At 36.6% G+C, this 26,357-nt stretch overlaps 2 protein-coding genes and 2 long non-coding RNA genes across 5 annotated transcripts in view; 2 read left to right on the plus strand and 2 right to left on the minus strand.

Moving 5' to 3' along the window:
- LOC127370212 (uncharacterized) overlaps positions 1 to 22,297 on the minus strand; it is a 28,992-nt gene extending 6,695 nt beyond the window's left edge. The window contains exons 1-2 of the mRNA XM_051412077.1: positions 20,082 to 22,297; positions 12,539 to 12,669 (exon numbers count right to left, since the gene is read on the minus strand). Coding sequence (XP_051268037.1) covers positions 21,135 to 22,148 — 1,014 coding nt within the window. The 5' untranslated portion in view covers positions 22,149 to 22,297 and the 3' untranslated portion in view covers positions 12,539 to 12,669; positions 20,082 to 21,134. The remainder of the gene's footprint in view (positions 1 to 12,538; positions 12,670 to 20,081) is intronic.
- Positions 562 to 12,747, plus strand: LOC127370224 (uncharacterized). Its single transcript, XR_007886168.1, has 2 exons — positions 562 to 709; positions 12,391 to 12,747. It is a non-coding gene; the product is annotated as an uncharacterized LOC127370224 (long non-coding RNA).
- Positions 4,520 to 8,895, plus strand: LOC127370227 (uncharacterized). Its single transcript, XR_007886173.1, has 2 exons — positions 4,520 to 4,602; positions 8,757 to 8,895. It is a non-coding gene; the product is annotated as an uncharacterized LOC127370227 (long non-coding RNA).
- LOC127370217 (E3 ubiquitin-protein ligase RNF4-like) lies at positions 4,994 to 24,520 on the minus strand. Of its 2 annotated transcripts, none has more exons than XM_051412082.1 (8): positions 24,347 to 24,520; positions 15,000 to 15,030; positions 14,698 to 14,881; positions 14,541 to 14,620; positions 7,806 to 7,818; positions 7,599 to 7,721; positions 5,639 to 5,691; positions 4,994 to 5,329 (listed from the first exon to the last, which is right to left on the minus strand). In XM_051412082.1, the coding sequence occupies exons 2-8, from the start codon at positions 15,009 to 15,011 to the stop codon at positions 5,180 to 5,182; spliced, it is 615 nt and encodes a 204-aa protein (XP_051268042.1). In that variant the 5' UTR covers positions 15,012 to 15,030; positions 24,347 to 24,520; the 3' UTR covers positions 4,994 to 5,179. The 2 variants fall into 2 exon arrangements, with proteins under 2 accessions (XP_051268042.1, XP_051268043.1); XM_051412083.1 differs by lacking the exon at positions 24,347 to 24,520 and adding an exon at positions 22,304 to 23,259.
- Between the last annotated feature and the right edge of the window lie 1,837 nt (positions 24,521 to 26,357).

Here is a 26,357-nt window from a genome sequence, read left to right on the forward strand (position 1 = left end):
TAGAAAAAATTAGACACATACTATCACAGACAGATGCAGAAAAACTAATCCATGCATTTGTTACTTCAAGGCTGGATTACTGCAACTCTTTATTATCAGGTTGCCCCAATAAGTCCATTAAAACGCTCCAATTAATTCAGAACGCTGCAGCACGAGTACTGACAGGAACTAGAAAAAAGAGATCACATCTCTCCTGTACTAGCTACTCTGCATTGGCTCCCTATAAAATGTAGAATTGAATTTAAAATACTCCTCCTCACCTATAAAGCTCTTCATGGTCAGGCCCCTTCATATCTTAAAAGAGCTCATAGTACCCTATTACCCCACTAGAACACTACGTTCTCTGAATGCTGGGCTACTTGTGGTTCCTATAGTCTCTAAAAGTAGAACAGGAGCCAGAGCCTTCAGTTACCAAGCTCCTCTCCTGTGGAACCAGCTTCCAGTTGTGGTTCGGGAGGCAGACACCCTCACCACATTCAAGAGTAGGCTTAAGACATTCCTCTTTGATAAAGCTTATAGTTAGGGCTGGATCAGGTGAGTCCTGAACCATCCCTTAGTTATGCTGCTATAGGCCTAGACTATCGGGGGATTTCCCATGGTGCACTGAGCTACTCTCTTCCTCTCTCTTTCTGCACTCATTCATGTCCCTTTAATGCATGTTACTAACTCCACTTCTTCCCCGGAGTTCTTGTGCTTTCTCGTCTCGCAGGTTCTCGTGGATCCTGGTGGAGCCTCCTGCCATGGTCCTGCTTGACTACCATTGCCAATACTGTTGTTGCTGTGCACCTGTCTGCCTGTCTGTCGCTCGCTTCTCTCTCTCTCTCTCTCTCTCTCTCTCTCTCTCTCTCTCTCTCTCTCACCCCAACTGGTCGAGACAGACGACCACCCACCTAGAGCCGGAGGATCTGTCTCAGGTTTCTGCCTTTTAACAGGCAGTTTTTCCTTGCCCTTGTCGCCAAGTGCTTGCTCATGGTGGTACTGTTGGGTCTCTGTAATTAATGTTAAAGAGTTCGGTCTAGACCTGCTCTATTTGAAAAGTGTCCTGAGATAACTTCTGTTATGAATTGGCGCTATACAAATAAAATTGAATTGAATTAATGATATAAATGCATTACTAAGGCTGTCATTGTCAACATCCACATGAATATTAAAATCACCTACAATAATTACTTTATCTGATTTAAGGACTAAGCTTGATAGAAACTCTGAAAATTCAGATATAAAATCAGAGTACGGTCCAGGAGCGCGGTACACTATAACAAATAGAACTGGCTGCAGTGTTTTCCAGTTTGGGTGAGAAAGACTAAGAACAAGGCTTTCAAATGAATTATAATTTAGTTTAGGTTTAGGGTCCATTAAAACGCTCGAATCATATATAGCTGCTACTTCCACCTCCTCGGCCAGTGCCTCGAGGAATGTGAGTATTAATATGACTGGGGGGGGTGGATTCATTTAGGCTAACATACTCCTCGTGGGACAACCAGGTCTCAGTAAGACAAAGTAAATCAATATCATAATCTGATATTAATTCATTCACTAAAACAGCTTTAGAGGACAGAGACCTGATATTTAACAGCCCACATTTCATTCTCTTATTTTGTGCTACTGAGGAGTTGGTTTTAATTTTTATTAGATTTTTATGTTGAACTCCTCTTGTTTTTATTTCTTTAAATAGTTTAGGTGGTCGGGGGGACAGACACAGTCTCTATGGGGTTTTGGGTGGGTGACTGTTCTAAAGAAAACGCAGAGAAGTGTGTAAGATAGCAGCTCTGCTTCCTGGTCCTAACTCTGGACTGTCAGGTTTTAGAAATAAACTTCGCCATATTTCTAGATAAGAGAGCTGCTCCATCCAAAGTGGGATGGATGCCGTCTCTCCTAATCAGACCAGGTTTTCCCCAAAAGGCTTCCAGTTATCAATGAAGCCCACATCGTTTGCTGGACATCACCTCAATATATATATATTGATATAGTGTTCAGTATATAGTCTATATATATATATTAATACAGTGTCCAGTATATAATCTGTATATCTACTATTAGATTATAAGCCATTAGGCAAAACTTCCTACAGCAGATGTCTATCTGACAGTGCTGTAGCTAAATTTAAGGAGGAGATTCCTTCAGTGTTTAATTCAATGCCATGTCTGAATTTAACAGAGTCCTATAACGACTTTAGTCCCTCTGAAATTGATAATCTTGTCGATAGTGCTACAGGCTCACTACGATCAACATTAGACTCTATCGCTCCTATAAAAGGAAATTATTAAAACATAGGAGACTAGCACCATGGTACAACCACCAAACCCGCCAGTTAAAACAAATAGCTAGGACATCTGAAAGGAAATGGCGCTCAAATGATCAGAATATCGCTCAATTTGGCAAGATAATCTTAAAACCTATAGAAAGGCCCTCCATAATGCCAGAGGAGCCTATTACTCAGCACTAATAGAAGAAAATAAGAATAACCCTAGGTTCCTCTTCAGCACTGTAGCCAGGCTGACAGAGAGTCACAGCTCTATTGAGCCACATATCCCCATAAACTTAAGTAGCAATGACTTCATGAGCTTCTTCTATAATAAAATTATTACTATTAGAGAAAAAATTAATCACCAACTGCCATCAACAGTTATCAGTGGCTCTCCAAGTTCAGGGACTTCTGTCAATGTAAACTTAGATATATATTTAGACTGTTTTTCTGCTATCGATCTTGCTATCATTTCTTCATCGAAGCCATCAACCTGTCTGTTAGACCCGATCCCAACTAGGCTGCTTGGAAGAAGTCGTACCCTTAATTGGCACTTCTTTACTGGATATGATTAATCTTTCTTTATTATCATAATATGTACCACAGTCCTTTAAAGTAGCTGTAATTAAACCCCTTCTTAAAAGCCCACTCTTGACCCAGGGGTTTTAGCCAACTATAGACCGATTTCTAACCTCCCCTTCCTCTCTAAGATTCTGGAGAAAGTAGTCGCCAAAGAGTTGTGTGACTTTCTACATAACAATAGTTTATTTGAGGATTTTCAGTCAGGATTTAGAGTTCATCATAGCACAGAGACAGCTCTGGTTAAAGTTAATAATGACCTTCTGACTGCTTCTGACAATGGACTTGTCTCTGTACTTGTATTATTAGATCTTAGAGCTGCATTTGACACCATTGACCATAATATTCTTTTACAGAGACTTGAGCATCAAATTGGCATTAAAGGAACCGCACCTAAGCTGGTTTAAGTCATATTTATCAGATCGTTCGCAATTTGTACATGTTAACGATGAATCTTCAATAAATACTACAGTTAGTCATGGAGTTCCACAAGGTTCTGTACTTGGACCAATACTATTTACTATATATATGCTCCCTTTAGGCAACATTATTAGGAATCACTCCATTAACTTTCACTGTTCACAAGTCCGATGAAATTAATCAATTATCTAAATTACAAACATGTCTTAAGGACATAAAATCCTGGATGAGCTGCAATTTTCTGATGTTACTCAGCAAAAAACGAAATTCTCGTACTTGGCCCCAAAAACCTTAGAGACTCACTGTCTAAAGATATAGTTATTCTAGATGGCATTAACTTGGCCTCTAGCACCACTGTCAGGAATCTTGGAGTTATCTTTGATCAGGATTTGTCATTTAACTCCCACATAAAGCAGACCTCTAGGACTGCCTTCTTTCATCTACGTAATATTAGAAAAATTAGACACATACTATCACAGACAGATGCAGAAAAACTAATCCATGCATTTGTTACTTCAAGGCTGGATTACTGCAACTCTTTATCAGGTTGCCCCAATAAGTCCATTAAAACGCTCCAATTAATTCAGAACGCTGCAGCACGAGTACTGACAGGAACTAGAAAAAGAGATCACATCTCTCCTGTACTAGCTTCTCTGCATTGGCTCCCTGTAAAATGTAGAATAGAATTTAAAATCCTCCTCCTCACCTATAAAGCTCTTCATGGTCAGGCCCCTTCATATCTTAAAGAGCTCATAGTACCCTATTACCCCTCTAGAACACTACGTTCTCTGAATGCTGGGCTACTTGTGGTTCCTATAGTCTCTAAAAGTAGAACAGGAGCCAGAGCCTTCAGTTACCAAGCTCCTCTCCTGTGGAACCAGCTTCCAGTTGTGGTTCGGGGAGGCAGACACCCTCTCCACATTCAAGAGTAGGCTTAAGACATTCCTCTTTGATAAAGCTTATAGTTAGGGCTGGATCAGGTGAGTCCTGAACCATCCCTTAGTTATGCTGCTATAGGCCTAGACTATCGGGGATTTCCCATGGTGCACTGAGCTCCTCTCTTCCTCTCTCTTTCTGCACTCATTCATGTCCCATTAATGCATGTTACTAACTTCACTTCTTCCCCGGAGTTCTTGTGCTTTCTCGTCTCGCAGGTCCTTGTCGATCCTGGTGGAGCCTCCTGCCATGGTCCTGCTAGATTGCCATTGCCAATACTGTTGTTGCTGTGCACCTGCCTATCTGTCTCTCTCTCTCTCACCCCAACTGGTCGAGACAGACGACCACCCACCTAAAGCCGAAGGATCTGTCCTAGGTTTCTGCCTTTTAACAGGCAGTGTTTCCTTGCCCTTGTCTCCAAGGTCTTGCTCATGGTGGTACTGTTGGGTCTCTGTAATTAATGTTTTAAAGAGTTTGGTCTAGACCTGCTCTATTTGAAAAGTGTCCTGAGATAACTTCTGTTATGAATTGGCGCTATACAAATAAAACTGAATTGAATATATAGTCTGTATATGTATATATTAATAGTGTTCAGTATAGTATTCTTCCAGGCGGAGCAGAGCAGGTTGATAGGGGTACGTTAACCAAGATAACCTGCTCCTTAATCACCATGACAACATACCTCAGTTAAGATCCAACTGTTGTAGAATGAGTTCACCTGAACTCAGCCGGATAAGACAGTTAGCTCACTGCATAGTAGAGCCCTCTGCTGTTTGTTGTTGTTTGTTGTTGTAGTGAACAACAAGAACACAGTTCCACAGGAATGAATAGAATTTATTGATCATCCACAGTAAAAATAAAATCCAGCTGCAGAAACGATCAGAAACAAACAACAACCTGCAGAAAACAAACTAGATCAATATAATCAATAATATACATTAATCAATAATCAATCAGTGATCACTGAGTACAAAAGCATCCTGTGATGTCAGTGTGATGTCAGATGTAGAGGGGGTGGTACTGGCGGTGGGTCAGTCTCTTCCTGCAGGTAGGGCAGGTGTGTGATGATGTCAGAGCATCTCTCAGACACTGGCTGCAGAACACGTGACCACATTTAGTGGAAACAACCAATCGGCCGCTCTCGACGATCTGTGGAGGTAACCACAACCAGCCAATCAGAGAGCAGGATTCTACCTGCTGTTCACAGGCAACAGCAGACAATCTAACCAATCACAGACAGTAATCGTACTCCAACAACAACAACAACAACAGATAAAATCAACATCAGGGGTCGATCATTAGAGTAGATCTGACTGTGATTCTATTTGTGTAGTAAATGAAGACGTTGATCAATTATGATCCTGACGTTACAGGACTGTGTAACAGGTGAGTAACAGGTGAGTAACAGGTGAGTAACAGGTGTGTATCAGGTGTGTAACAGGTGTGTTTGAGTCTCACCTCAGAGTACGAGTCCAGACAGACAGGACAGCTGATCGTCCCCCGGAGTTGACCTGAAACACACAAACAGACTCAGCTGTCATTACACATTAACATATATAGCAGTGGCTCAGTCTATTACCTGGAGCTGATTTAAAGGTAACAGTGGATCGGTCTATTAACTAGAGATGATGTAACGGTAATAATGGATCAGTCTTAACTAGAGATGATGCAACAGCAGGGCCGGCCCAAGGCATAAGCAAACTAAGCAGCTGCTTGGGGCCCCGTGACCACTAGGGGGCCCCCAAGAGCAATTAACTTAAGAAGAAAAAGAAAGAAAAAAGTATTTCATTATTTTTTTCCATGTGTGAGTTTCCTACTGCCTCTCTGCTCGAAATGTCAGATCTCTGCTAGTAACGTGTGCAGTGCACCCAACCGTGCAGTACGCACTGAGCATCCAGGAGCCCAGGAGCAGGTGAAAGATGTCACAAAAAGGACTTAACGTTACCTTCAGGGGCAGAAAAAGAAAAAGGAAGAGGAGAAAAAACAACAAGATAAAGGTATGTTATATATGTATATTGGTAATGTAACATTTGGTGTCAAGGAGATTTTGAAAAGTTCCCTGAAATTAGGAAAGTCCCTAATTATTGTTGATATTTTGTTCCAAATACGTTAGCCTATAATAGCAAATTTGCTAGCTAACATTAGTTCGCCGTACTACTTCTCTCTTATGGGTTAGATATAGGATTATATAGGTTAGATATAGGATTATATAGGTTAGATATAGGATAGATATAGGATTAGATAGGATAGATATAGGATTAGATAGGATAGATATAGGATTAGATAGGATAGATATAGGATTATATAGGTTAGATATAGGATTATATAGGTTAGATATAGGTTAGATATAGGATTATATAGGTTAGATATAGGATTATATAGGTTAGATATAGGATTATATAGGATAGATAGCTTACTATTCAAGCTAACGTTGTTGTGTTTGTGTAATACTTTGAATAAATTGATTCTCAGTGTATTTATATTATTCTGGGTCGCTTTTTGGCATCAAAACAACGTTTTTGATAAGAACGTTTGATAGCAAATGTTTAATAACGTTAATTACAAACGCGGTGATGTTTGCTAGCAATATGGTTTTGCATTAATGAATTAATTTAGTAAACTTATAGTTTGAGGTATGTTGTTTGCTATCGTTTGCTGCAGAGCACAGTCATTTATGTGAGTAAATAAACATATTCCTTTTACATCAACTCCCTATGATGCTCATACGTTATATGAAACTTCCCCAGGAGCACTGTTAAAGTATTTAGGAGGAGGCACTGACTCAGCCCAGGGGCAATCCACCTCCTCAGGAGCAGCCAAGGCTGATGAATCAGGTGATCAAACACTGTCACCATATATATTTCATTTCTAGTCAAATTATCTCATGAAGATATACTAATATAAGATATAATCATATGACAAGGGACATGTTTTTCATCTCAGGTCCATCTCTATCCTCTGCTCCATCCACTGTGCCCACTGTCCTCTCTGCAACCTCAGCTGTAAACAGCCTTTAATTGCTCAGTGCACTGCAGAACTTCCTGAGATGAATATTTTTTTAATATAAGATAGAAGATATAATCATATGACAAGGTACATGATTTTAGACAAATCCATATTATTTCAAAACTTCTCAAGCAATTTTCAGTTGTTCCACTGGCAGTTTGTTTTCTTATTACAAGCTATTGCTGTAGAAAATAAGCTGCATCATTTTCAAGTTCTCACATTTAGTTAAGTTAAGTAAGTGTATTCGTAATGACAGAGTAGAATAAGTAGAATACGTTTATAGTAGGTGTGTGAATGATCAATAATCCTTATCATTGGCAGTAATAGAGGGCCCCAAAATCCAATTTTGCTTAGGGCCCCATGGAGGCTTGGGCCGGCCCTGTGTAACAGTAACAATGGATCAGTCTATTACCTGGAGGAGCTGTGGGTCTGTAGAGACGATATGACTGCAGCGTTGAGGACAGGGGCGTGTCCTCGTCTTCATCACTGCTGACGACGTAACTCTCCCCTGTGGTGACTCTCCTGTTCTGAGGACCTGATGGAGGACAACCACACACATTTTACTTAGTGAAACTTTATTTAAGAATGATGACTGAACCTGAAGTGAGTAAAGTTTTACCTTCGTCTACCAGCTGGGACGTCACAGCAACAACAGCAGCAGCAAAGAACAAGAAGAAGAGTCAGTTTGAAAACTGAAGACATCTCAATAAACACATTAGCATGTTGTTAGCATGTCATTAATGTTTGTTATTAACATGTTACTAGCATGTTACTAATGTTTGTTACTAGTATATTATTAATGTTTGTTATTAGCGTGTTATTAATGTTTGTTATTAGCGTGTTATTAATGTTTGTTATTAGCGTGTTATTAATGTTACTAGTATTATGTTTGTTATTAGTATGTTATTAATGTTTGTTACTAGCATGTTACTAATGTTTGTAACTAGCATGTTACTAATGTTTGTTACTAGCATGTTACTAATGTTTGTTACTAGCATGTTATTAATGTTTGTTACTAGCGTGTTATTAATGTTTGTTATTAGCGTGTTATTAATGTTTGTTATTAGCATGTTATTAATGTTTGTTATTAGCATGTTATTAATGTTTGTTATTAGCATGTTATTAATGTTACTAGTATGTTATTAATGTTTGTTACTAGCATGTTACTAATGTTTGTTATTAGCATGTTATTAATGTTACTAGTATTATGTTTGTTATTAGTATGTTACTAATGTTTGTAACTAGCATGTTACTAATGTTTGTAACTAGCATGTTACTAATGTTTGTTACTAGCATGTTACTAATGTTTGTTACTAGCATGTTACTAATGTTTGTTACTAGCATGTTACTAATGTTTGTTATTAGCGTGTTATTAATGTTACTAGTATGTTATTAATGTTTGTTACTAGCATGTTACTAATGTTTGTTATTAGCGTGTTATTAATGTTACTAGCATGTTACTAATGTTTGTTACTAGTATATGTTATTACGACCACCAACCTAGAGCCGGAGGATCTGTCCTAGGTTTCTGCCTTTTAACAGGCAGTGTTTCCTTGCCCTTGTCACCAAGGTCTTGCTCATGGTGGTACTGTTGGGTCTCTGTAATTAATGTTAAAGAGTTCGGTCTAGACCTGCTCTATTTGAAAAGTGTCCTGAGATAACTTCTGTTATGAATTGGCGCTATACAAATAAAATTGAATTGAATTGAATTGAATTAATGTTTGTTACTAGTATATGTTACTAATGTTTGTTACTAGTATATGTTACTAATGTTTGTTACTAGTATGTTACTAATGTTTGTTACTAGTATATGCTGTTAATGCTTGTTACTAGTATGTTACTAATGTTTGTTACTAGTATATGTTACTAATGTTTGTTACTAGTATGTTACTAATGTTTGTTACTAGTATATGCTGTTAATGCTTGTTACTAGTATATGTTACTAATGTTTGTTACTAGTATATGTTACTAATGTTTGTTACTAGTATGTTACTAATGTTTGTTACTAGTGTATGTTACTAATGTTTGTTACAAGTATATGCTATTAATGTTTGTTACTAGTATATGCTGTTAATGTTTGTTACTAGTATATGTTATTAATGTTTGTTACTAGTATATGTTATTAATGTTTGTTACTAGTATATGTTATTAATGTTTGTTACTAGCATGTTACTAATGTTTGTTACTAGCATGTTACTAATGTTTGTTACTAGCATGTTACTAATGTTTGTTACTAGTATATGTTACTAATGTTTGTTACTAGTATATGTTACTAATGTTTGTTACTAGTATGTTACTAATGTTTGTTACTAGCATGTTACTAATGTTTGTTACTAGTATATGTTACTAATGTTTGTTACTAGTATATGTTACTAATGTTTGTTACTAGTATATGTTATTAATGTTTGTTACTAGTATGTTACTAATGTATGTTACTAGCATGTTACTAATGTTTGTTACTAGCATGTTACTAATGTTTGTTACTAGCATGTTACTAATGTTTGTTACTAGTATATGTTACTAATGTTTGTTACTAGTGTATGTTATTAATGTTTGTTACTAGCATGTTAATGTTTGTTACTAGTATGTTATTAATGTTTGTTACTAGTATGTTACTAATGTTTGTTACTAGCATGTTACTAATGTTTGTTACTAGTATATGTTACTAATGTTTGTTACTAGTATATGCTGTTAATGTTTGTTACTAGTATATGTTACTAATGTTTGTTACTAGTATATGCTGTTAATGTTTGTTACTAGTGTATGTTATTAATGTTTGTTACTAGCATGTTAATGTGTTACTAGTATATGTTATTAATGTTTGTTACTAGTATATGTTAATGTGTTACTAGTATATGTTATTAATGTTTGTTACTAGTATATGTTAATGTGTTACTAGTATATGTTATTAATGTTTGTTACTAGTATATGTTATTAATGTTTGTTGCTAGCATGTTAATGTTTGTTACTAGTATATGTTACTAATGTTTGTTACTAGTACATGTTATTAATGTTTGTTACTAGTATATGTTATTAATGTTTGTTACTAGTATATGTTATTAATGTTTGTTACTAGTATATGTTAATGTGTTACTAGTATATGTTATTAATGTTTGTTACTAGTATATGTTATTAATGTTTGTTACTAGTATATGTTATTAATGTTTGTTACTAGTATATGTTATTAATGTTTGTTACTAGTATATGTTATTAATGTTTGTTACTAGTATATGTTATTAATGTTTGTTACTAGTATATGTTAATGTGTTACTAGTATATGTTATTAATGTTTGTTGCTAGCATGTTAATGTTTGTTACTAGTATGTTAATGTTTGTTACTAGTATATGTTAATGTGTTACTAGTATATGTTATTAATGTTTGTTACTAGTATATGTTACTAATGTTTGTTACTAGTATATGTTATTAATGTTTGTTGCTAGCATGTTAATGTTTGTTACTAGTATATGTTAATGTTTGTTACTAGTATATGTTAATGTGTTACTAGTATATGTTATTAATGTTTGTTACTAGTATATGTTACTAATGTTTGTTACTAGCATGTTAATGTGTTGCTAGTATATGTTACTAATGTTTGTTGCTAGTATATGTTACTAATGTTTGTTACTAGTATGTTATTAATGTTTGTTACTAGTATGTTATTAATGTTTGTTACTAGTATATGTTAATGTGTTACTAGTATATGTTATTAATGTTTGTTACTAGTATATGTTAATGTGTTACTAGTATATGTTAATGTGTTACTAGTATATGTTATATACTCGCAGGTTCTCATGGATCCTGGTGGAGCCTCCTGCCATGGTCCAGCTTGACTGCCATTGCCAATACTGTTGTTGCTGTGCACCTGTCTGTCTGTCTGTCGCTCTCTCTCTCTCTCTCTCTCTCTCTCTCTCACCCCAACTGGTCGAGACAGACGACCACCCACCTAGAGCCGGAGGATCTGTCCTAGGTTTATGCCTTTTAACAGGAAGTTTTTCCTTGCCCTTGTCGCCAAGTGCTTGCTCATGGTGGTACTGTTGGGTCTCTGTAATTAATGTTAAAGAGTTCGGGTCTAGACCTGCTCTATTTGAAAAGTGTCCTGAGATAACTTCTGTTATGAGTTGGCGCTATACAAATAAAATTGAATTGAATTGAATTAATGTTTGTTACCAGTATGTTAATGTTTGTTACTAGTATGTTATTAATGTTTGTTACCAGTGTTCGTTACTAGTATATGTTATTAATGTTTGTTACTAGTATATGTTACTAATGTTTGTTACTAGTATATGTTACTAATGTTTGTTACTAGCATGTTAGTTTGTTACTAGCATGTTAATGTGTTACTAGTATATGTTATTAATGTGTGTTACTAGTATATGTTATTAATGTTTGTTACTAGTATATGTTATTAATGTTTGTTACTAGTATATGTTACTAATGTTTGTTACTAGTATATGTTACTAATGTTTGTTGCTAGTATATGTTACTAATGTTTGTTACTAGTATATGTTACTAATGTTTGTTACTAGTATGTTATTAATGTTTGTTACTAGTATGTTAATGTTTGTTACTAGTATATGTTATTAATGTTTGTTACTAGTATGTTATTAATGTTTGTTACTAGCATGTTAATGTTTGTTACTAGTATGTTAATGTTTGTTACTAGTATATGTTAATGTGTTACTAGTATATGTTATTAATGTTTGTTACTAGTATATGTTACTAATGTTTGTTACTAGTATATGTTATTAATGTTTGTTACTAGTATATGTTACTAATGTTTGTTACTAGTATATGTTAATGTTTGTTACTAGTATATGTTAATGTGTTACTTGTATATGTTACTAATGTTTGTTGCTAGTATATGTTACTAATGTTTGTTACTAGTATATGTTATTAATGTTTGTTACTAGTATATGTTATTAATGTTTGTTACTAGTATATGTTACTAATGTTTGTTACTAGTATATGTTAATGTTTGTTACTAGTATATGTTAATGTGTTGCTAGTATATGTTACTAATGTTTGTTGCTAGTATATGTTACTATTTTTTTTAATGTTTGTTACTAGTATGTTATTAATGTTTGTTACTAGTATGTTATTAATGTTTGTTACTAGTATATGTTAATGTGTTACTAGTATATGTTATTAATGTTTGTTACTAGTATATGTTAATGTGTTACTAGTATATGTTATATACTCGCAGGTTCTCATGGATCCTGGTGGAGCCTCCTGCCATGGTCCAGCTTGACTGCCATTGCCAATACTGTTGTTGCTGTGCACCTGTCTGTCTGTCTGTCGCTCTCTCTCTCTCTCTCTCTCACCCCAACTGGTCGAGACAGACGACCACCCACCTAGAGCCGGAGGATCTGTCCTAGGTTTCTGCCTTTTAACAGGCAGTTTTTCCTTGCCCTTGTCGCCAAGTGCTTGCTCATGGTGGTACTGTTGGGTCTCTGTAATTAATGTTAAAGAGTTCGGTCTAGACCTGCTCTATTTGAAAAGTGTCCTGAGATAACTTCTGTTATGAGTTGGCGCTATACAAATAAAATTGAATTGAATTGAATTAATGTTTGTTACCAGTATGTTAATGTTTGTTACTAGTATGTTATTAATGTTTGTTACCAGTGTTCGTTACTAGTATATGTTATTAATGTTTGTTACTAGTATATGTTACTAATGTTTGTTACTAGTATATGTTACTAATGTTTGTTACTAGTATATGTTACTAATGTTTGTTACTAGCATGTTAGTTTGTTACTAGCATGTTAATGTGTTACTAGTATATGTTATTAATGTGTGTTACTAGTATATGTTATTAATGTTTGTTACTAGTATATGTTATTAATGTTTGTTACTAGTATATGTTACTAATGTTTGTTACTAGTATATGTTACTAATGTTTGTGACTAGTATGTTAATGTTTGTTACTAGCATGTTATTAATGTTTGTTACTAGCATGTTAATGTTTGTTACTAGTATGTTATTAATGTTTGTTACTAGTATGTTATTGTTTATTAATGTTTGTTACTAGTATGTTATTAATGTTTGTTACTAGTATATTATTAATGTTTGTTACTAGCATGTTAATGTTTGTTACTAGCATGTTAATGTTTGTTACTAGCATGTTAATGTTTGTTACTAGTATATGTTATTAATGTTTGTTACTAGTATGTTATTAATGTTTGTTGCTAGTATATGTTATTAATGTTTGTTACTAGCATGTTAATGTTTGTTACTAGTGTATGTTATTAATGTTTGTTACTAGTGTATGTTACTAATGTTTGTTACTAGTATATGTTATTAATGTTTGTTACTAGTATATGTTATTAATGTTTGTTACTAGTATGTTATTAATGTTTGTTGCTAGTATATGTTATTAATGTTTGTTACTAGCATGTTAATGTTTGTTACTAGTGTATGTTATTAATGTTTGTTACTAGTATATGTTGTTAATGTTTGTTACTAGCATGTTAATGTGTTACTAGTGTATGTTATTAATGTTTGTTACTAGCATGTTAATGTTTGTTACTAGTATATGTTATTAATGTTTGTTACAAGCATGTTACTAATGTTTGTTACTAGCATGTTACTAATGTTTGTTACTAGCATGTCAATGTTTGTTACCAGTATATGTTACTAATGTTTGTTACTAGCATGTCATTAATGTTTGTTACTAGTATATTGTTAATGTTTATTAGCGTGTTATTAATGTTTGTTACCAGTATATGTTAATGTTTGTTACCAGTATGTTAATGTTTGTTACTAGTGTTTGTTACTACCATGTTATTAATGTTTGTTGCTAGTAAATTATTAATGTTTGTTACTAGTATATGTTATTGATGTTTGTTATTAGCATGTTATTAATGTTTGTTACTAGTATATGTTATTAATGTTTGTTACTAGTATATGTTATTGATGTTTGTTATTAGCATGTTATTAATGTTTGTTACTAGTATATTGTTAATGTTTATTAGCGTGTTATTAATGTTTGTTACTAGTATATTATTAATGTTTGTTACTAGTATATTATTCATGTTTGTTATTAGCGTGTTATTAATGTTTGTTACTAGTATATTATTAATGTTTGTTATTAGCGTGTTATTAATGTTTGTCACTAGTATATTATTAATGTTTGTTATTAATGTTTGTTACTAGTATATTATAATGTTTGTTACTAGTATATCATTAATGTTTGTTATTAGCGTGTTATTAATGTTTGTTACTAGTATATTATTAATGTTTGTTATTAGCATGTTATTAATGTTTGTTACTAGTATATTATTAATGTTTGTTATTAATGTTTGTTATAAGCGTGTGATTAATGTTTGTTATTAGCGTGTGATTAATGTTTGTTACCAGCACTGAGTCGTTGTTGGTCAGGTCGACCACAGGAGCCTCTGATCCCTCACAGGTCAGATCCACCACCTCCTCCACACCTGAACACACCAGTTATTGATTATTGATCAGATCAGACCATGCTAATCAATAACAGAGAGCACTGATCTGTACTGACTGTCCTCAGTGTTGTCCATCACGTCGATGGTTTCTGTGGGGGGGGCGGGGTCACCATCTGACGTCCTGCTAATGTTAGCCGCTCTGTTAGTGACAGCCGTCCTCCTAGCGTTAACCCCTCTGCTGGTCTTGGTGCTGGATCTGGAACCCAGAGGACTTCCTGTGGTCCTCCTCTTCCTCTGAGCCTGAACACACATTATTATTATTATTATTATTGATTATACTGAAGACCTACTTTATTTTGAACTTCCTTTTTACAAATCGCTACACAGCCTCGTCTGTTTAAGGGAAGAAGAAACTTACAGAGCTGCTCATATCAGAGACACCGAAGACACTGAGGAAGAAACACACACAGAGGGTCAATTAGAAACACATCAGACCATATCAGACCTCATTCAATTCAATTCAATTTTATTTGTATAGCACCAATTCATAACAGAAGTTATCTCAGGACACTTTTCAAATAGAGCAGGTCTAGACCGAACTCTTTAACATTAATTACAGAGACCCAACAGTACCACCATGAGCAAGACCTTGGAGACAAGGGCAAGGAAAAACTGCCTGTTAAAAGGCAGAAACCTAGGACAGATCCTCCGGCTCTAGGTGGGTGGTCGTCTGTCTCGACCAGTTGGGGTGAGAGAGCGAAAGAGACGCACAGCAACAACAGTAGCAACAACTACACTAATAGTAGTGACTGATGATGATGAACATGAAGAACATCCGACCAGAGAGCTCGCTGATGCCAGAAGAATATCTATGAGGATCAATATCTAGCAAGCTACAGCCAATCAGAGACTCTCTCAGGCACACAGGAAGCAGAGAACCAGTAGTTACTATGGTAACGCCATCACTCACACACAGACAGTGAATGATCCACCAATCAATTCTATTGATCAGAATTGATGATATTGATCAGTATACGCTGTATCTCTCACTGCATTAGCAGTTAGCTATGGCTTCTCCCTCTCCCTCTGCTCTGTCCTGCTCAGTGTGTCAGATGTTCAGTTATTCCTCTGCCTCCTTTAATGATAATGGTTCTTGTATTAAGTGTAGTTTATTTACTGCGCTGGAGGCGAGGCTTAGTGAGTTAGAGGAATGGTACCGCACCACTGAGATATCTTTAGCCGCTATAGTTAGCCAGCCCCCAGTAGCCGGTGTGGTCCAACCGAAGGTAGCTTCTGCTAGCTCTGTAGTTCCTCCGGTAGTTCCTCCGGTAGTTCCCGAGCAGCCGGGAAGACAGGGAGGTGACTGAGCGAAGGAAGACTAAAACACCGAAGCCCACAGTTCATCACCAACCCATTCATGTTTCCAATACATTTTCCCCACTCAGCGATACACCCGCTGAGGAACCCACTCTGGTTATTGGCAGCTCCATAGTCAGAAATGTGAAGTTAGTGAAGCCAGCGGCCATAGTTAAATGCATCCCTGGGGCCAGAGCGGGCGACATTGAATCAAATTTAGAACTGCTGGCTAAAGATAAACGTAAATACAGTAAGATTGTTATCCACGTCGGCGGTAATGACACCCGTTTACGCCAATCGGAGGTCACTAAGATTAATGTGGAGTCGGTGTGTAATTATGCTAAAACAATGTCGGACACCGTAGTTTTCTCTGGACCCCTCCCCAATGTGACCAGTGATCACATGTATAGACGCATGTCGTCATTCCACCGCTGGCTGTCGAGGTGGTGTCCAGCAAACGATGTGGGCTTCATTGATAACTGGAAGCCTTTTTGGGGAAAACCTGGTCTGATTAGGAGAGACGGCATCCATCCCACTTTGGATGGAGCGGCTCTCTTATCTAGAAATATGGCGAAGTTTATTTCTAAAACCTGACAGTCCAGAGTTGGGACCAGGAAGCAGAGCTGCTGTCTTACACACTTCTCTGCGCTTTCTTTAGAACAGTCACCCACCCAAAACCTCATAGAGACTGTGTCTGTCCCCCGACCACCTAAACTATTTAAAGAAATAAAAACAAGAGGAGTTCAACATAAAAATCTAATAAAAATTAAAACCAACTCCTCAGTAGCACAAAATAAGAGAATGAAATGTGGACTGTTAAATATCAGGTCTCTGTCCTCTAAAGCTGTTTTAGTGAATGAATTAATATCAGATTATGATATTGATTTACTTTGTCTTACTGAGACCTGGTTGTCCCACGAGGAGTATGTTAGCCTAAATGAATCCACCCCCCCCAGTCATATTAATACTCACATTCCTCGAGGCACAGGCCGAGGAGGTGGAGTGGCAGCCATATATGATTCGAGCGTTTTAATGGACCCTAAACCTAAACTAAATTATAATTCATTTGAAAGCCTTGTTCTTAGTCTTTCTCACCCATCCTGGAAAACACTGCAGCCAGTTCTATTTGTTATAGTGTACCGCGCTCCTGGACCGTACTCTGATTTTATATCTGAATTTTCAGAGTTTCTATCAAGCTTAGTCCTTAAATCAGATAAAGTAATTATTGTAGGTGATTTTAATATTCATGTGGATGTTAACAATGACAGCCTTAGTAATGCATTTATATCATTAATAGACTCAATTGGCTTCTGTCAGAGTGTAAATAAACAAACTCATTGTTTTAATCACACTCTTGATCTTGTTCTATCATATGGCATTGATATTGAACATTTAATAGTCTTCCCACATGATCCTTTCCTATCTGACCATTATTTAATAACTTTTGAATTCATACTATTAGATTATAAGCCATTAGGCAAAACTTCCTACAGCAGATGTCTATCTGACAGTGCTGTAGCTAAATTTAAGGAGGAGATTCCTTCAGTGTTTAATTCAATGCCATGTCTGAATTTAACAGAGTCCTATAATGACTTTAGTCCCTCTGAAATTGATAATCTTGTCGATAGTGCTGCAGGCTCACTACGATCAACATTAGACTCTATCGCTCCTATAAAAAGGAAATTATTTAAACATAGGAACTAGCACCTTGGTACAACCACCAAACCCGCCAGTTAAAACAAATAGCTACGAAATCTGAAAGGAAATGGCGCTCTTCCAAATTATCAGAATATCGCTCAATTTGGCAAGATAATCTTAAAACCTATAGAAAGGCCCTCCGTAATGCCAGAGGAGCCTATTACTCAGCACTAATAGAAGAAAATAAGAATAACCCTAGGTTCCTCTTCAGCACTGTAGCCAGGCTGACAGAGAGTCACAGCTCTATTGAGCCACATATCCCCATAAACTTAAGTAGCAATGACTTCATGAGCTTCTTTTATAACAAAATTATTACTATTAGAGAGAAAATTAATCACCAACTGCCATCAACAGTTATCAGTGGCTCTCCAAGTTCAGGGACTTCTGCCAATGTAAACTTAGATATATATTAAGACTGTTTTTCTGCTATCGATCTTCATCAGTTAACTTCAATCATTTCTTCATCGAAGCCATCAACCTGTCTATTAGACCCGATCCCAACTAGGCTGCTTAAAGAAGTTGTTCCCTTAATTGGCACTTCTTTACTGGATATGATTAATCTTTCTTTATTATCAGGATATGTACCACAGTCCTTTAAAGTAGCTGTAATTAAACCCCTTCTTAAAAAAGTCCACTCTTGACCCAGGGGTTTTAGCCAACTATAGACCGATTTCTAACCTCCCCTTCCTCTCTAAGATTCTGGAGAAAGTAGTCGCCAAAGAGTTGTGTGACTTTCTACATAACAATAGTTTATTTGAGGATTTTCAGGCAGGATTTAGAGTTCATCACAGCACAGAGACAGCTCTGGTTAAAGTTAATAATGACCTTCTGACTGCTTCTGACAATGGACTTGTCTCTGTACTTGTATTATTAGATCTTAGAGCTGCATTTGACACCATTGACCATAATATTCTTTTACAGAGACTTGAGCATCAAATTGGCATTAAAGGAACCGCACTAAGCTGGTTTAAGTCATATTTATCAGATTGTTCGCAGTTTGTACATGTTAATGATGAATCTTCAATAAATACTACAGTTAGTCATGGAGTTCCACAAGGTTCTGTACTTGGACCAATACTATTTACTTTATATATGCTCCCTTTAGGCAACATTATTAGGAATCACTCCATTAACTTTCACTGTTATGCAGATGATACGCAGTTATATCTATCGATCAAGCCCGATGAAATTAATCAATTATCTAAATTACATACATGTCTTAAGGACATCAAATCCTGGATGAGCTGCAATTTTCTGATTTTTTTGAACTCAGAAAGAAATGAAATTCTTGTTCTTGGCCCCAAAAACCTTAGAGACTCACTGTCTAAAGATATAGTTACTCTAGATGGCATTACCTTGGCCTCTAGCACCACTGTTATTGGAATATTGGAGTTATCTTTGATCAGGATTTGTCTTTTAATTCCCACATGAAGCAGACCTCTAGGACTGCCTTCTTTCATTTACGTAATATTACAAAAATTAGACACATACTATCACAGACAGATGCAGAAAAACTAATCCATGCATTTGTTATTTCAAGGCTGGATTACTGCAACTCTTTATTATCAGGTTGCCTCAATAAGTCCATTAAAACACTCCAATTAATTCAGAACGCTGCAGCACGAGTACTGACAGGAAGTAGAAAAAGAGATCACATCTCTCCTGTACTAGCTTCTCTGCACTGGCTCCCTGTAAAATGTAGAATAGAATTTAAAATCCTCCTCCTCACCTATAAAGCTCTTCATGGTCAGGCCCCTTCATATCTTAAAGAGCTCATAGTACCCTATTACCCCTCTAGAACACTACGTTCTCTGAATGCTGGGCTACTTGTGGTTCCTATAGTCTCTAAAAGTAGAACAGGAGCCAGAGCCTTCAGTTACCAAGCTCCTCTCCTGTGGAACCAGCTTCCAGTTGTGGTTCGGGAGGCAGACACCCTCTCCACATTCAAGAGTAGGCTTAAGACATTCCTCTTTGATAAAGCTTATAGTTAGGGCTGGATCAGGTGAGTCCTGAACCATCCCTTAGTGATGCTGCTATAGGCCTAGACTCTCGGGGGATTTCCCATGGTGCACTGAGCTCCTCTCTTCCTCTCTCTTTCTGCACTCATTCATGTCCCATTAATGCATGTTACTAACTTCACTTCTTCCCCGGAGTTCTTGTGCTTTCTCGTCTCGCAGGTTCTTATCGATCCTTGTGCAGCCTCCTGCCATGGTCCTGCTAGATTTCCATTGCCAATACTGTTGTTGCTGTGCACCTGTCTGTCTCTCTGTCTCTCTCTTTCACCCCAACTGGTCGAGGCAGACGACCACCCACCTAGAGCCGAAGGATCTGTCCTAGGTTTCTGCCTTTTAACGGGCATTTTTTCCTTGCCCTGGTCGCCAAGTGCTTGCTCATGGTGGTACTGTTGGGTCTCTGTAAATAATGTTATAAGGATTTCGGTCTAGACCTGCTCTATTTGAAAAGTGTCCTGAGATAACTTCTGTTATGAATTGGCGCTATACAAATAAAACTGAATTTAATTGAAATTGAATTGAATCTTTATCCAATCCAACTTTACTTGTTAAGCAATTTAAAACAACCAAAGTTGACCAAAGTGCTGTACAGGAGAATAAATAAGACATCATAAATAAAAGACATAACAGCTCACGAGGCGCAGAATTACATAAAATAAGAAAAAAGAAAAGACATAAAACATGACTAAAAATAATAGCCGCGCAATAATAAGCAAAATAAGAAATTAAATCAAGTAAATAAAGTCGACATCTTACTAGGTGTCAAAGGCCACAGAGAAGAGATGGGTTTTAAGACGGGATTTAAAAACAGACAGAAGAGGCCTGTTTAACGTGCAGAGGCAGATCATTCCATAATTTAGGAACAGACACAGCAAAGGCATGGTTCCCTCTGAGCTTCCGCTTAGTTTTAGGCACACTCAGGAGCAGCTGATCATCTGACCTGAGGGGGCGGATGGGTATATAGGGGTGTAGAAGCTCAGAGAGGTAGGGCGAGGCAAGACCATTCAGGGATTTAAAAGCAAATAAAAGAATTTTAAAATGGATCCTAAATTGAATAGGCAGCCAGTGGAGTGAGGCTAAAATGGGGGAAATGTGCTCATGTTTACGTGTGCCAGTTAAAAGACATGCAGCAGCATTCTGTACCATCTGGAGACGGGCGATGGAGGACCCACTGATCCACTGTGTCAAATGCAGTAGTTAAATCTAAAAGCACAAGGATAACACAGTCACCAGAGTCAGTAGCTCAAAAGATATCAATAAAAACTCTCAAGAGAGCTGATTCGGTGCTGTGCAGGGTTTTAAAACCGGATAGGAAAACCTCTAGGATATTATGTTCTTCCAGAAAGGCCATTAATTGACTGTGCACAACCTTCTCCAGGATTTTTTAAAAGGAAAGGCAATTTGGAGATAGGCCTGAAATTAGCAAGAACTGCAGGATCTAGAGCAGGTTTTTTAATCAGAGGTTGCACTACTGCATGTTTAAAATTTTAAGGGACCACACCTGAGGACAGACTGCTATTTATGACTGCAATAACAGATGGTCCTACAGTGGGGAAAACCTCTTTAAATAGTCGAGGGGGGACAGCATCATTTGGAGAACCCGAGGGCTTCAAATGACCAACAACCTCCGGTAAAAAGGAAAAAGTCACAGGCTCAAAATGGTCAAAAACAGCAGAGCAGGGAACAGAGATTGAGGGGTCATAAGCTGAAGGTGAGATTTGAGCCCTAATTGAAGTGACCTTATCAATAAAAAAGTGAAGGAAGTTTCCACACACAGCAGGGGACGCCTCCATACAGGCAGTTTGTGGGGCATTAAGAACTGAGTCAATAGTGTTTAACAAAGGCTTGTGACAGTTTGACTGGATAATATCCGAGAAATGTTTTCTTTTAGCATCTTTCACAGTTTTCTGATAATGACGCCAGCAGTCCCTTAACATTTGAAAAGACACCTGCAGTTTGTCCTTCTTCCACTTGCGCTCAGCTCTACGGCACTCACGTCTGACAGCATGAGTTGTGTCATTTAGCCAGGGCTCAGATTTAGTTTTAGGCTGCCTGGATTTTAATGGAGCCACAGTGTCTAAAACAGTTTGGCAGGTGGAGTGAAACCATGAGGTAAGCTCTTCTGAATTGCACACAGACTCAGGAATGATGGAGTTCTGACTGAAAGCAACTGAGAACTGAACAGCAGTGGAAGGGTTAATAATGCGACAGCGTCGAGCAGCAGCGCGAGGTTTAACTGTATGACAGGCAAGAGCAGCCTCAAATAATACAGGCATATGGTCAGGAAACACTGTGTCACGTATCTCTAGGTTAAAAACGGGCAAACCATATGATAAGACAAGATCAAGTGTGTGTCTGTGTTCTTGTGTGGGTCCAGACACAGATTGCACAAGATTAAAAGAATCAATGAGGTTTAGAAACCCCTTTGCCATTGGCTTATCAGGACAACACACATGAACATTAAAATCCCCAACAATAAGAACACGGTCATATTTAGGCATGATTTCAGCCAGGAAATCAGAAAAGTCATTTAAAAAGACCTTATTGTACTTGGGAGGCCGATAGACCACAGCACACAACACTGTGTGAGAGCGACCAAGCTCAAATAAGCTCAGTTCAAAGCTGGTGAAAGAGGATGACAGCAATAACTGCTTACATTTATAATGACTCTTATAGACAGTCGCTATTCCTCCTCCTCGGCCCGACGTCCGCGAGGGGTTAAAGTAGCAGCAATCATGGGGTAAAAGTTCAGTGAAAGCCCTGGATTCACCAACACTCAGCCATGTCTCAGTCACACAGAGGAAATCCAATCCTCGGGACGTGAAGAAGTCCTTAAAGACAAAAGTCTTGTTCGCTAGTGATCTAGCATTTACCAGGCCAATCCTGGCAGGATCTTTATGGATGATATTGATCAGTATACACTGTATCTTTATAGATTATTGATCAGTATACACTGTATCTTTATGGATTATTGATCAGTATACACTGTATCTTTATGGATGACATTGATCAGTATACACTGTATCTTTATGGATTATTGATCAGTATACACTGTATCTTTATGGATGATATTGATCCTGTATTGACAGTCAGACTGTGGACATATGACGGCCTTTAGCTCGTGTTTCTAGAGTTACGTGTTGTTACGAACACGTTAGGAATTGTTAAAATGTGATATTTCTTAAAGGGAGTTTGGTGCAGGGAGCTTTTAGTTGGATTCAAACTGCTGATATGGATCATTGTTAACGTTTAGTCTCCACTACAGAAACACTAGCTAACTGCTGAAGGCTGATCAGGTTGCTGACTGTATTAGTTTGATTAATGTGAGTATTGATTACTGATCAATTACATTTTATTTGTATAGCACCAATTCATAACAGAAGTTATCTCAGGACACTTTTCAAATAGAGCAGGTCTAGACCGAACTCTTTATAACATTAATTACAGAGACCCAACAGTACCACCATGAGCAAGACCTTGGAGACAAGGGCAAGGAAACACTGCCTGTTAAAAGGCAGAAACCTAGGACAGATCCTCCGGCTCTAGGTGGGTGGTCGTCTGTCTCGACCAGTTGGGGTGAGAGAGAGAGAGAGACAGACAGACAGACAGACAGACAGACAGACAGACAGACAGAAGAGAGAGAGAGAGAGAGAGCGAGAGACAGACAGACAGGTGCACAGCAACAACAGTATTGGCAATGGTAATCTAGCAGGACCATGGCAGGAGGCTCCACCAGGATCCATGAGAACCTGCGAGACGAGAAAGCACAAGAACTCCGGGGGAAGAAGTGAAGTTAGTAACATGCATTAATGGAACATGAATGAGTGCAGAAAGAGAGAGGAAGAGAGGAGCTCAGTGCACCATGGGAAATCCCCCCGATAGTCTAGGCCTATAGCAGCATAACTAAGGGATGGTTCAGGACTCACCTGATCCAGCCCTAACTATAAGCTTTATCAAAGAGGAATGTCTTAAGCCTACTCTTGAATGTGGTGAGGGTGTCTGCCTCCCGAACCACAACTGGAAGCTGGTTCCACAGGAGAGGAGCTTGGTAACTGAAGGCTCTGGCTCCTGTTCTACTTTTAGAGACTATAGGAACCACAAGTAGCCCAGCATTCAGAGAACGTAGTGTTCTAGAGGAGCTTGGTAACTGAAGGCTGATCAGGATCATTATCAGCTAATTGTCCTGTAAATGGTTGTGTGCCTGTTTTTAAACTACTTTACTAATTAAACATGATGTCATTAATGATTTTATTAATAAGTCCTGATGATGAAATTACTTCAGGTCACAGACAGGAAGTTGTCTTTAGGGTCACACTAACTGCTCTGTTAGCATCATGCTAACCAACCTGACAGTTTAGAACTGTATTTAATTAACGTTAACTGTATTTAATTAACGTTAACTGTATTTAATTAACGTTAACTGTATTTAATCATTCAGCCAGTTAGCAGTTAGCTCTCAGTTAGCTAGCAGCCGGCTGTAGCAGGTGTTGTGATAAAATCGGTTCCCCTTCCAAAGTGTGTCCTGCTCCGGTTAACGTTCATTCACTCATTTAAATAAACGTTCAATAATGACACACTGTGGTTAAACTGTAGTGTTATTCAGAGTACAGATCCGCCCTCAGTAACCGGTAACAACAGTTAGCCGTTAGCATGCAGCTAACAGTTAGCATGCTGCTAACAGTTAGCAGCGTTCACTCACCGTCAGTGTGGTTTCTCTCCTGTTAGCAGTTAGCAGTTAGCTGCAGTGTAGCTACGCTAACACACGGAAACATCACAACCTGGGAACAAACGAACAGCAGCTAATGCTAACGTTAGCTTCTACCGCCGGTTGCAGCAGCTTCTTCTTCTTCTATACCGGAAGTCGTTAAGCAGAGTTGAGCCTCATTCCCGCCACCTGCTGTCTGACAGCGCGAGCCAGTCAATCAGCTGATTATTAAACAGTTATTGATTATTTCTAATGATCGATTATAATCAATGATTAGTAACAGACTGTGAGGATGTTTATTAATCTTTATTAAATCATCATATTGTTATTATATAATAATCAATAAACACTTAATCTGTGTTCCTTATTGAACTCCTCCAGTCACACATCTTATTATCAACATTAATGTTATATTATCAATATCAATAGTTTATTATCAGTCATATTATATGATCAATAATTGTATTATATTATCAATATTAATATTATATGATCAATAATTGTATTATATTATCAATATTAATATTATATGATCAATAATTGTATTATATTATCAATATTAATATTATATGATCAATAATTGTATTATATTATCAATATTAATATTATATGATCAATAATTGTATTATATTATCAATATTTTATGATCAGTAATTATATGATCAATAATTGTATTTCATTATAAATATTAATATTATATGATCAATAATTGTATTATATTATCAATATTAATATTATATGATCAATAATTGTATTATATTATAAATATTAATATTATATGATCAATAATTGTATTATATTATCAATATTAATATTATATGATCAATAATTGTATTATATTATCAATATTAATATTATATGATCAATAATTGTATTATATTATCAATATTAATATTATATGATCAATAATTGTATTTCATTATAAATATTAATATTATATGATCAATAATTGTATTATATTATCAATATTAATATTATATGATCAATAATTGTATTATATTATAAATATTAATATTATATGATCAATAATTGTATTATATTATCAATATTAATATTATATGATCAATAATTGTATTATATTATCAATATTAATATTATATGATCAATAATTGTATTATATTATCAATATTAATATTATATGATCAATAATTGTATTATATTATAAATATTAATATTATATGATCAATAATTGTATTATATTATCAATATTAATATTATATGATCAATAATTGTATTATATTATCAATATTAATATTATATGATCAATAATTGTATTATATTATCAATATTAATATTATATGATCAATAATTGTATTATATTATCAATATTAATATTATATGATCAATAATAAATAGTATTGTTTGCTTTAGATTTTTTACAGAATTTTCTTTTGCTAATTATTTGTTTTGTTGAATATATTTGTGAGTTTACAGATCAATGAATCAATAAATGAGGAGCAGGAGAATGAGGAAGAGGAGGAAGAGGAGGAGGAAGAAGAGGAGGAAGAGGAGGAGGAAGAGGAGGGAATGAGGAAGAGGAGGAAGAGGAGGAGGAAGAGGAGGAGGAAGAAGAGGAGGAAGAGGAGGAGGAAGAGGAGGAGAATGAGGAAGAGGAGGAAGAGGAGAGGTGCTGTGTGACTGTAGAAACATGGCGGACTCCACCAGAAGAGGAGCTGCTTCCTCTGTAGATAAAAATGTCTCAATATTACATTACTACCAGTCTCTACCTGTCTCCACCAGTCCTCACCTGTCTCCTCCAGTCCTATTGTCTCCACCTGTCCTCACCAGTCCTCTATTGTCTCCACCAGTCCTCACCTGTCTCCACCAGTCCTCTATTGTCTCCACCAGTCCTCACCAGTTTCCACCAGTCCTCTATTGTCTCCACCAGTCCTCACCTGTCTCTACCAGTCCTCACCTGTCTTCACCTGTCTCCACCTGTCTCTACCTGTCTCCACCAGTCCTCACCAGTTTCCACCAGTCCTCTATTGTTTCCACCAGTTTCCAC

Source organism: Dicentrarchus labrax, unplaced genomic scaffold (genome assembly GCF_905237075.1).
Source record: "Dicentrarchus labrax unplaced genomic scaffold, dlabrax2021, whole genome shotgun sequence".
In the NCBI taxonomy this organism is placed as follows: Eukaryota; Metazoa; Chordata; class Actinopteri; family Moronidae; genus Dicentrarchus; species Dicentrarchus labrax.